Genomic DNA, 12,045 nt, shown 5'->3' with positions numbered 1-12,045 from the left:
AAATTATCTTGCCTTATGAGTGATATCCTCTGTTAAGGCCTAAATTTACCTCCAGCCCACATAGATCCAGTGCTCACAGAGTTTGCTGCTATGAATTTTAATAGCTGGAATGAAGAATAGTGGCATAGAGCTTTGAGAAATCACTTGTGCTGAAAAAAACAGCCTCACATCAGTTTAGATATCCTTTCTGAACATTTAGTTTCAAAAGAGGGAGATTTACAGAGGAACCAATTGCAGACTCAGACTCAAGAAGAAGTAACAGGCATGAGTCAATATACCTATAGCAAGTAGCCTGTGTTTTGTCACCTGAAATCAAGAATGGCCTTGGGGAAAACTGTGTGGTGCTTCCCAGTAAAGCTGGAGTTAAAGGGAGTTGGGGTGGTGTGTCCCTTTGTAAAGAAATTTCAAAATTTATGCTAGTCTCTGTGGAAATAAGTAATAGACATCAGGTGAAAAAGTTAACCATGCAATTTCTAGGTATCAAATGAGAGGTTATTATACCAAAAATGGTAAAAATGGTTTTCTATCCTCACTTACAGTGGAACAGAGCACATAGGCCTTGTCTGTGACATGAGAGAAGTTGTTTAAATGATAGGAATTTCCCAGCAGGGAGGACTTGTAGATTGTGGAAGGGGTTAAGAAGTTAAGCTGTCAGGGTTTCATTAGTGAAAGCATTTTGGAATCTATATTCACTCATGTATTGGTTACTTCTATTTTTTAGAGTGATAAATAGGAAAATGTACTTGATCACTAGCCCAGTGCCTATTGCCAATGCTCTTCCCAGTAACCAATGCATTCCCCAATTAAGGGACAGGTAACAAGAGTTCATCTTCATGGATTATGGGGCACCTGGGTTCATCTTCATGGACTCTTGGGGCACCTGGGTGGCTCAGTTGGTTAAGCATCTGCCTTCAGCTCAGGTTATGATCCCAGGGTCCTGGGATTGAGCCCCAAATCGGGCTCCCTGCTCTGTGGGGAGCCTGCTTCTCCCTCCCCTGCTCCCCCTGCTTGTGCTCTCTCTCTCTCTCTTTCTGTCAAATAAATAAATAAAATCTTAAAAAAAAACCATATTAACCCAAAATAAATAGAAACAATAAATTAATAAAAGAGCAGATATCAATGAAGTAGACAGCAAGGAATACAGAAAATCAATTAAAGTACCAATAAAGAATGGAGAAAGGATATCCCTTTCAACAAATGGTGCTAGCACAACTAGATATTCATATTTAAAAAAAAAGAAACTTTAACCAATCCCAATCTCACTTAATACACAGAAATTAATTCAGATAAATCAAGGACCTAATGTAAAGCTAAGACTACAAAGCAAGTAGAAAGAAACAATACCTGCTAAACGTTAGGGAAGGCAAACTCTTCTTAGGACACAAAAGCATTAACCACCAAAGAAATAAATGATTATAATTTTATAATTTCATAGTAAAAACTGTTATCATGAAAGGACACAACTAGTACAATTAAACAGAGAGCCACAGACTGGAAGAAAATATACACCATACATGCATCTGACAAAGGACTTGTATCCAGAATGTATAAAAAAACACAACTAAATAATAAGAAAACCTACCCAACTAAAAAATGGGTGAAGCGGCAGGGAGGGCGGGCGTGCGGGTGCGCGCCACAGGGAGGGCAGTGGGGCGATGGAGCCTCCTGGGGAGGGTGCGAGCCTGTGGCGGTGAGAGGCGTTCTCTCCACTGCGGAACAGAGCTCAACGTGCAGGTCGTGGGGCCGCGTCCCTGCCACGTTCCAGTAACTGCAGGCTGAATCATCAGGCTTCCCCGGCACTTTCCATTCTTTGGGGCCGGCCCCCCGAGGGTCTCACTAAGCTTTTTCGGTCTGGCACGTGGTGTGAGGGGCGGCACACGCCTCTTCAAGGCCAGGGTCCTCAGCGGGTTTTTCTAATTTTAGGCGGAGTTGGAAGGACACTGTTTTTCTTCCCCACGTGGTCTGGAGGTGCGGTTGGTGACCTTGCCCCCAGATGCTGAGGTGCCTGAATCCCTGGTGCAGGCCATTACTGAGCGGTAGTTGGAGTAGGCTGTGCCTTTTCAAGCAGTATCTATTTACAATGAAGTTGCAGTCTCCAGAATTCCAGTCACTGTTCACAGCAGGATTGAAGAGTCTGACAGAATTATTTGTCAAAGGAAATCATGAATTAAGAATAGCAGGAGGAGCAGTGAGGGATTTATTAAATGGAGTAAAGCCTCAAGATGTGGATTTTGCTACCACTGCTACCCCTGCTCAAATGAAGGACATGTTTCAGGCTGCGGGTATTCGTATGATAAACAACAAAGGAGAAAAGCATGGAACAATTACTGCCAGGCTTCATGAAGAAAATTTTGAAATTACTACACTGTGGGGATTGATGTTGTCACTGATGGAAGACATGCTGAGGTAGAATTCACAACTGATTGGCAGAAAGATGCTGAACGCAGAGATCTCACTATAAATTCTGTGTTTTTAGGTTTTGATGGTACCTTATTTGACTACTTCAATGGTTATGAAGATTTAAAAAATAAGAAAGTTAGGTTTGTTGGACATGCTAAACAGAGGATACAAGAAGATTATCTTCGAATTTTACGATATTTCCGGTTTTACGGGAGAATTGTAGACAAACCTGGTGACCATGATCCTGAGACTTTGGAAGCAATTGCAGAAAATGCAAAAGGCTTAGCTGGAATATCAGGAGAGAGGATTTGGGTGGAATTGAAAAAAATTCTTGTTGGTAACCATGTAAATCATTTGATTCACCTCCTCCATGATCTTGATATGGCTCCTTACATAGGCTTACCTACTAGTGCAAGTTTAGAAGAATTTAATGAAGTTAGTAAAAATGCTGATGGTTTTTCACCAAAGCCAATGACTCTCTTGGCCTCATTATGCAAAGTACAGGATGATGTCACAAAATTGGATTTGAGGTTGAAGATTTCAAAAGAAGAGAAGAACCTTGGTATATTCATAGTTAAAAACAGGAAAGATTTAGTTAAAGCAACGGATAGTTCAGAGCCACTGAAACCCTATCAAGACTTCATTATAGATTCTAGGGAATCTGACGCAATGACCCGCGTGTGTGAACTCCTGAAGTACCAGGGAGAGCGGGGTCTTCTGCAGCAGATGCAGCAGTGGTGCATTCCTCCATTTCCTGTGAGTGGCCATGACATCAGAAAAGTGGGCACTTCTTCAGGAAAAGAAATTGGGGCTCTGTTGCAGCAGTTGCGAGAACAGGGGGAAAAAAGCGGCTACCAAATGGAGAAAGACGAACTCCTAAGTTACATAAAGAAGAGCGAAAATTGATGAGAGCTGGCACTAAATAGCAGAAAATTGGGGGCAAGGCTAGGTTTTCTTCTCTCCCTCTCAGTGAGATTTAAGAGACTTGAATGAAAGCCAGCTTGGAGGACCTTCTCAGATCAACAGAGGTCTTTGTGAGTTTCTGGCAGTAAACTCAAGTCTACCTCCTCTTAAATCTCATTTATATCCTTGAACCTTCTGCTGCTTCTGGAATAGTTCCTGCTGTGAATAGTATAGTTGACTTCCCCTGTCTAGGGTTTAATTTTTTTTTTTTCCCAGTGTAGCGCATTACTGATCTTAAAAAGTGGTAACTATCATCTTTAAGAAAAAAGTGTTTGTTTGCTATTGAAATAACTACATTATTTTATCAATGTCTTTAAGTGTTAGTTCTTACTTGAATTTAACACATTTAAATGAATTTAATTTCAACACAAAATAAACTTGTGTTGAAATTAGTTGACGGAATATCCTGTATAAAATTATGAAGACCAGGTATGTCCTGGGTGGCTGGCATTCATACACCTGAAACTTGTTCTAGCAAGCTCTAAGTTTTAGTATGTAGTTGATACCTTCCTTTGTCATAATGATTTCTTTATGCATGCTAAGCCTGAGAAAGACTGGCTTGACAGTTACTCTTGAACCTTTAATAAACATTCCCTTTGGAATTGGAAAAAAAAAAAATGGGTGAAGCACTTGCAGAAACACAATCAAACAGAGTGTATAAGAATGATACAATAGGAACATGAAAAGTTGTTCATTAGGCAACAGGGAAATGTAAATTAAAACTATAATAAGATGCCACTTCACATCCAATAAGATGACAAAAAGACCTACACCACTAAATGCTAGTGAGGATTCACAGCAAATACAGTTCTTATACATTGTTGGTGGGAATGCAAAATAATATCACCAATTATGGAAAAAACTGTTTAGCACTTTGTGCTACAGTTGCAGATACACCTACCCTACAACCCAACAATTTCAATTCTAGATATTTCCTCAATAGAAATGAAAGTATATGCCCAGAAAAAGACTTGGTAAAGGAAAGTTCATAGCAACTTATTTATACCAGCCCCCAAAACCTGGCAGGAATCCAAATAAAATACCATTCAACAATAAATATGAACAAATTGCAGATGCATTCAACATCAGTGAATCACAAAAATATTATATTACACAAAAGAAGCCAGGCACAAAAGAATTCTTTATAAAACTCAAGAACTAGCAATGCTAATCTTTGATGACTGGAGTCAGAATGGTGATTGTCTATGGTGGGTAAGAATGGACTGTATGGGACCACAAAACTACTTTCTGAAGTAATGTAAATGTTCTATAACATATTGGTTATATAGGTATACACATTTTTCAAAATCCACTAAATCATACATATAGGGTCCATGTATTTCACTGTTTACAAGTTTTACCTCAACAATAAAATGATGCAATAAAAATAAATTCCTTACGTACACTTCACCCATTGCGAATAAAAACTGCAACTATAGGTATACTCAGGGACTTAGGATCCTATTTATGAGTCATAGGTTGTCAAATTTATGTCTTGTGTAATATGGCTTTTATTAAAAGAATAACATGACTACTTTTGCTATTTCTTATCATAGCATTTTTATTAGCATATCGATGCTTTTAAAACAAAGTACTATTATGATTTATCAAATATCCAAGGCTGCTTTCTTTTTCCACACTTGCATACCTGAAGGGATCCTGACCACTACTGTGACATTTTGGCTTCCACAGTAGGTTTTCCCCTAACGGTTATTTACAAGTGGTTTAAAAGGCAGATCGAGATAAGTTCAGTCGAATAATAATGTAATTTAAAAGCTGGAAAAAACAGCAGACATTAAATTCATCCTAAAGATAGTTAATATCTCTGGAATTTTCTCCAAAGAAAATAATCACAAAAATATATTGTTACTATAAAACAGCTGGGGTGGGGCACCTGGGTGGCTCAGTCGGTTAAGCGGCTGCTTTCGGCTCAGGTCATGATCCCAGGGTCCTGGGATTGAGCCCCATGTCAGGCTCCCTGCTCGGTGGGAAGCCTGCTTCTCCCTCTCCCACTCCCCCTGCTTGTGTTCCCTCTCTTGCTGTCTCTCTCTGTCAAATAAATAAATAAAATCTTTTAAAAAATAAATAAATAAATAAAACAGCTGGGGTTTTTGTTTAGCAGATAAGAATTCTTTATTCTTTATTCAAAGCAACTTAATTTTTTTTTTCAACTCAAGAGTCTTTTCTGGCTACTTGCTGTACATAATACAAATTAGTTTCTTACAATGCAAGACCAACTCCAGTTGGTTTTATTCATATCAACTTAAAAACAGGTAAGGAAAATAGAGCTATCACAATATGTAATATTTTTATTCTAATAACTGGTATTTTAAAAACTTTTACATTAAGAGGATATTTGTAAATTATAAAGGCTAAAAAGTTAAAGACCATATACAGTTCTTTGTTTCAAAGTCAAAGCAGTTTCCCAAAGTTTGAGAGATTTACTGGCTTTACAAATTAGAAAAGAGAGAATTAGTGAGTTGTTGTCTTCCTAAAATTGCCTAGCTGCTTCTAATTCAGGGAAGATAAATACAGGTTAGGAAGACCATTGGAAGCTGCCAAACACAAGCATTAGTCAGGAGCCAAGCTGAGTGGAGGAGAGAACCAAGCAAACAATTTGCAGATAAAGCTGTTGTGAAGATGGGTTTTTCTGAGGAAGTGCCACAGAAGTTCATAAACTCTTGAACACCTGTAAAGCTCACAGCTGCAAAGTATCACAGTAGTTGTTCACTTTATACACCTGGAACATTCTCAGAGTTCTGTCTCTTTTGAATAAAAGGAAACAGTAAAGACAAGGGATGACTCATGGGTCAAATTAGCATCCACTGGCTGTTGGGCAAACTCCCGGAGAGCCATGTCACTATCTTATAGTTAACAAGCATGTAGGCCACACACAAAAAATGACCAGTCATGAGAGGACAGATCTAATTCTGAGTGTCCCCCCAACAACATATTGCATATAAAATCATAAAAGAAAAAAAAAATTATGCTGTCTTAAAAAACATTTAAAGGAAGCAAACTTTAATCCTTCATTTAACATTTAATATTTCCTTTCCCCTGTATTTTACATATACCATCTATATTTTAACAATCCTGCAGCTGAAGTATTGCCAACTTTACTTTATAGATGAGGAAGCACAGAAAGATTGCAACTTTTGTCTATCCATTTACCTGGGTTCCTCTAGGGCATGGATAGTATTTTACTTAACATTGTGGCCCCAAGGCATAATAACTAGTCCATAGTAAACCTGAGAACTATGTGCTGAATATATGAGTAAATGAGTGAATGAAGTACAACTGGCTGGCCTTAAAAAATAAAATAAGATTAGAATTAAGTAGAGACATGGGAGAGAAGGTAGAAAAAAAAAAACAACCAAGGGTAATATCCAGCATGTGAAAATGCATACTGTGTAGATAACAATTTGAAGAGCTATTAGGAAAAAACAATCCAGTCTCTTTCTTTCATTACTTGTTCTTGCACCTAATTCAATTCACAGATCCAATACTAGCATGAAATACCAAACTCCAGTATATTAACTTATTGGAGAGTCAGAAAATACAGACTTCGACTTGTGCAAAACTTTTATACTCTGTTCAGTATCAGTTTGCTTCTGCATCCCCTATATTCATCTTCACACTAGGTCATTTGCATCCGCAATGATTAAACATTGCTCAGTTCAGTTTTTGATAAGCTCGTAATTTCAGTTGACACGATGCAAATGTATCAGCTCTCTAGATTCTGAGGTCACTTTTAACATGTATTCGTTGAGACTGTAATTTAATTCTACATTGTATATGGGAAAGAAGAAGGTCAAATTCAGTTTAGATTTCACAGACGTCTTGCAACAGCTGTACATAAAATGCTATGAAAAGTAGACACTGTCATTGTCACTAACCGTTCATAGTTGAGCAGTTCGTTGTTTGGTATATATTTTCCTTTCCTGATTACATAAATGCATAATATTTATGGGGACTGTAGTGGAAATATTTCTTCCTGAATCATTAAGACTGAAAACCGAGTATAGGTATATGTTTTTTAAATTGACTCTTATCTATTTTATGTGTATTATATGTGTAATATAAGAAATGTTTTAAAAAATCTACAGTGAATTAAATTTAAGTTTGTAAAGGATTGTTAGAATTCTTTCCAAGCCAAGAGCATCCAGGGGGCTTCTGATACAGCACGTAAAAAAGCTTAGAAGTCCCCACATTTTATTCAAAATAATAGCAAAATGCATTCAATTGTGTGTGTTTGTATATATCACCTATATGCTTATATATATGAGTGAAATGAATAACAGCAATGATACAAGGGATGGAAGGGAGGAATTAGGATTATTTTGTTATGGTTAGGGACTTCAACATCCTTCTGCCAGAATGTACAGATCCAGCAGCCAGAAAATCAGTAAGGACATAGTAGAACTCAACACTACCACCAATTAGCTGCATATAATGGACATCTACAGACTACATCATCCAACAGAATATACATTCTTCTCAAGCAAAAAGCATCCAGTATATTATTCTTTTGACTAAATTTTTTCAATTCTCCCTCTGAAAGTCTTACCTCTAAATATATATATTACCATTCTACAAAATTTTATGTGTGATAGTTTTGAGAGTGCAAAATGATATTTTATAATGCCCATATGGAATGATGCATTATTCCCATAAAGCAACATGGAGTACTGCCTCAATTAGGGCACCATAGCATACTATCTGGAATATCATTTGGAGTTGCCAGGGACTTTTGTGAGACCTGATGAGAATAAAATAATCTTAAAATGAAAAAAATTATGAAAATGTTCTTTCTCAACCAGGTATTGGTAACTCTCAACTTGTAAAAGATAGAAATTATGACCTGTTCACTTAGACACACTTATCTGACCATTTGTGCTCTCTAAAGAATTGTGTTGTGAGTCTCAAATTCCAATTCAGTGGGAATATTATTGTGTTCCCTGGAGGAATTTCTTCTTTGTGCATTAAGACCTACAAATCCATTGAGTCCAAGGTTGAAGGAATGGAAAGTGATAATTTTACATAGATTATGTGGCATAATAGTGAAAGGGGCCGCATTCAGCTTTTTCCTTTGGTTCCCAGTTCTGTGTACTTTTAGGATGGGGAGACAGCAACATCCACTAGTCAGCTCTGCCCATTTTTTTCCCCAGACAATGCATTCTGGCTGTGAAGGAGACAGCACATACTGACTAATGATTTAAGGCATATACTACATCCTGTAAGGCAGCACTCCAATACTCCAGGGTACTGTCACTCAGATGATGCCATAACTGAGCCTTCAGTAGGCCATTCTAGAATTTTATCAAGCTAGATATTTCTAGGTAGTAAGGACATGGTAAGACCAGTGAACTCTGTGAGCATGAACCCATTGTCTCACTTCCTACTCTGTGAAATGAGTCCTTGGTTGAAGGTAATGTAATACATGACATCATAGTGATAAGTAATGCTTCCTGTAGGTCCATGACAGAATTACTAGAAGCAAGGAAGACAAATCCGTATGCGTATTAAACATCCATATTTGCGAGAATGCCCTCTCCCTGATTTAAAAAAAAATCCGGTATACTCAACTATCCATCAGATCACCAGCTGCTTTCCCTGGGGAATATTATCAGCTTGTAGCTTATTATTGTCCTCTACCATTGGTAAATTAGACACCCAGCTGTGAGGGTAGCTAAATGAGCCTTGGTGAAGCAAAATCCCTGTTGTTAAACCCATAGATGAGTCCCATCCATACTGTCAAGGTTAGTTTATACATGAAGTCATTGAGCAAACCCCAGAAATCTAGTAAAAGAAGCTGACTGAGATACACAGGACGATAACCTCGAACGCTTGATTGACAGCGTCCTCTGTAGTGGGATGCCATCTGGAGTGCTCTTACCTAGGACAGGCTTACCCACACACATCTCCCCCAAACTCCTTATCACCAATATTTAAATATTATTCTAAGTCTCCTTCCAGTTGATTAATCTTTTAGGCACTGCCCATGGATCTCTGTGGATCTATACCACCAACTATGTCCCACTGCACAAAAAGTGGATAATGAGATGGCGCCACTTGAAATTCTTCCCTCAGAGAGAATTCTTTATCTGTGTCTTTCATGGCCTTCCAAAGCGGAGCTGTAATACAGTGGAAGCATATGTGCAGACCTTTCCCTAAACCAGACCATCTATTGACACTATGGTATGCAGATCCTCCAAACGCCAGTTTTCTTTTCTTCCATTTAAATGACCAGAGGGAACTCTCCATGAGCCATAGTTGTTTGTTGAGGGCTAAGTGGGAGATCAGGAGGAGCATATACCACAGGAGTCTGAAGTACCTATTTCGTGTGGTTTACCCGTAACTTCCAAACCTGCAAGGGCATTCTTGGATATACAATTTCCACTTTACATTGGAATGATGCTGTGTACATTTGACTTTATGACAGGGTGAATCTGATAACACACAGTTCATTATGGGCATTTTTTAGTAATATAGTCACTTAGTGAATCATCCAGTGATCAGTATCCTCATAAGAGAAAGAAGAACAGAAGATAGACACATAAAAAGAAGGAGGCCACATGTGACCATAAGGGCAGAGATTGGAATAATACAGTCAAAGAAGCCAAGAAATTCCTGGAGCCACCAGAAGCTAGGAGAGGCAAGAAAAGATTCTCTCACATAGCATCCAGAGTGTGGCACTGCCAACACCTTGATTTCAGACTTCCGGCCTCCACAACTGTGAGAGAATAAATCCTTGTTGTTTTAAGCCACATAATTTGTTGTAATTTGTTATAGGAGTCCTAGGAAATGAATACAGCTGCCCATTTCATTCCCATGGATCTGATTATCATTTAATCGTTATAAACCCCTGCAGGGTCAAATCACTTGGCTCCTAGGGCTTTTTATCATAACTCTGCTCTCTTTTTCTCTGATGATTAAACTTCACCAGTTGGCTTTTAGCATTGGGGATCACATTGTTCCCATCAAATCAGGTTATCAAATTCTAGTACAGCATGTCCCCTGTCATCTCCAGCCTATAGGGAACAACTACCACAGAGCTTTTCAAGGATGCTGGTAATCCACTCATGACTGCATTTCTTAATGCCTTGGTGAAGATCCTCTTGTGGAGTACCAACACCTCTAAGAGGTGTCTGAGAAAGTCACACATAATAGAGCCCACCCCTACAACCCATTTTCCTGAGTAATGTTTTCCAGAGAAGTTCGTACATTTTGAGCTCATCAATATATGCCATTTTTGAGTCCAGGCTTCAGTTAACACATCTAGCAATTCACAGGGCCTCCAACCAACATATAAAATCCTGAATTCTAGGCAAGCACGTGAATTTGGCTTGATACAGTCTTTTGTTTTATCCTTTTTGGTCTAATAGTCTTAGAATAAACTCTTATACATGCTCCCCTGACTCTTAATAAAAACTGACACAATCCTACAACTCTTTCAGTATATAGGCTAACTCATACCAGACCATACCTTGCTTGTTCTTCCTCACCACTCTCCTTACCTTAGCATGAGATCTAGCTGCGGTGCACACTTAATTGACAATACAACTCTATAAGCCTTACACTCGGCTCTAGACTTAATCCTCAGCCACCTCTGCCATGTAAACACATGAGATCAGTAATTTCTGTAGAGTTCTCATAAAGGCTTTCTAAATTTCTCTCTGGGCCTTGTGTTGGACCTTCAAGGCTTTCAGTTTATCCTTTCCCTTATGAACCCTTTCTGGTGTAAGAAATACCATCCTATGGTGCAATCTTTGTCATCAAAGTGACTAACTGGCTCAGCCATTTGATCTCGCTATGCTTATCCTCCACATGCACCCCAGTCTATGCCACCACTTGTGATATTTTGAGTAATCATGATGCTACCACATGCTGCGTATCACCAGTGTCCTATTTCCCCCTGGCAAGGAGGTTATCCATATGTTCTTCTATTATGTGAACAGCCAAAGCCTAGATTCCATTTTGAAGTCTGTTTGCTGGGATCGTTCCTGGTACCAATCACTGTTTTTGTCAGGGTCCAGCAGGTACACTCAAACTGGTTAATTTGAGAAGTATTTAGAAAAAGATTTGTTTACAAAGGGAAGGGCACTGTTTAAGGAAATCAAAATGAAAACCGGAAACACCTTAAACCTAACTAAAAAAGAAAGCAATTCACCCATAAGCTGACGGAGTAAAAAGAAGGAATGAACCTCAGAATTCAAAGAGAGCTATAGAGTAGAAGGGCTGACCATGCAACCAGAGATATGGTCTTAGGCACATAAATGCAGTCACTGACAATAACAGATCGAAAAGACAGAAGAAGCCAGGGGAAAAACACCGTACCTCTGTCTGTCTTTCAGACCTCAAATGTCCTGCTGATGCTTCCCATTGACCAAAGACAACTGGAGGACATTACATAGTCACTGATGCGGTGCATAAAGAGCAGCCTCTCAGGGCACAAAGCAGAGAGAAGGGTGGAAGGTAGATCTGAAGAAGCAAATGAAGAATATCCAGCAAAAGCCATGTTATTTTATCTTCTCACATTTTTAAATTTTATTTGCTAATATTTTGTTTAGGATTTTTGCATCTATATTCATTGTGAAGTTGGCCTATCACTTTCTTTCTTGTACTAAGCCTTGTCAAATTTTGATATCAAGGATGTGTTGGCCTCATGAGTTTGGGAGTATT

At 38.6% G+C, this 12,045-nt stretch overlaps 1 protein-coding gene across 1 annotated transcript; it reads left to right on the top strand.

Moving 5' to 3' along the window:
* Positions 1 to 1,946: 1,946 nt before the first annotated feature.
* On the top strand, positions 1,947 to 3,971 carry LOC123835924 (CCA tRNA nucleotidyltransferase 1, mitochondrial-like). The gene is given in 2 exon segments (XM_045865104.3): positions 1,947 to 2,368; positions 2,371 to 3,971. Coding segments are annotated over 2 exon segments (1,311 nt in total). The 5' UTR covers positions 1,947 to 1,993; the 3' UTR covers positions 3,307 to 3,971.
* The last annotated feature ends 8,074 nt before the right edge of the window (positions 3,972 to 12,045 follow it).

Source organism: Mirounga angustirostris, unplaced genomic scaffold (assembly GCF_029215605.1).
Source record: "Mirounga angustirostris isolate CCGP_5_RB_7025 unplaced genomic scaffold, mMirAng1.0.hap1 SCAF_12, whole genome shotgun sequence".
NCBI lineage: Eukaryota > Metazoa > Chordata > Mammalia > Carnivora > Phocidae > Mirounga > Mirounga angustirostris.
The sequence above is the reverse complement of the archived record's forward strand: the minus strand, read 5'-3'. Positions and strand labels throughout refer to the sequence as shown.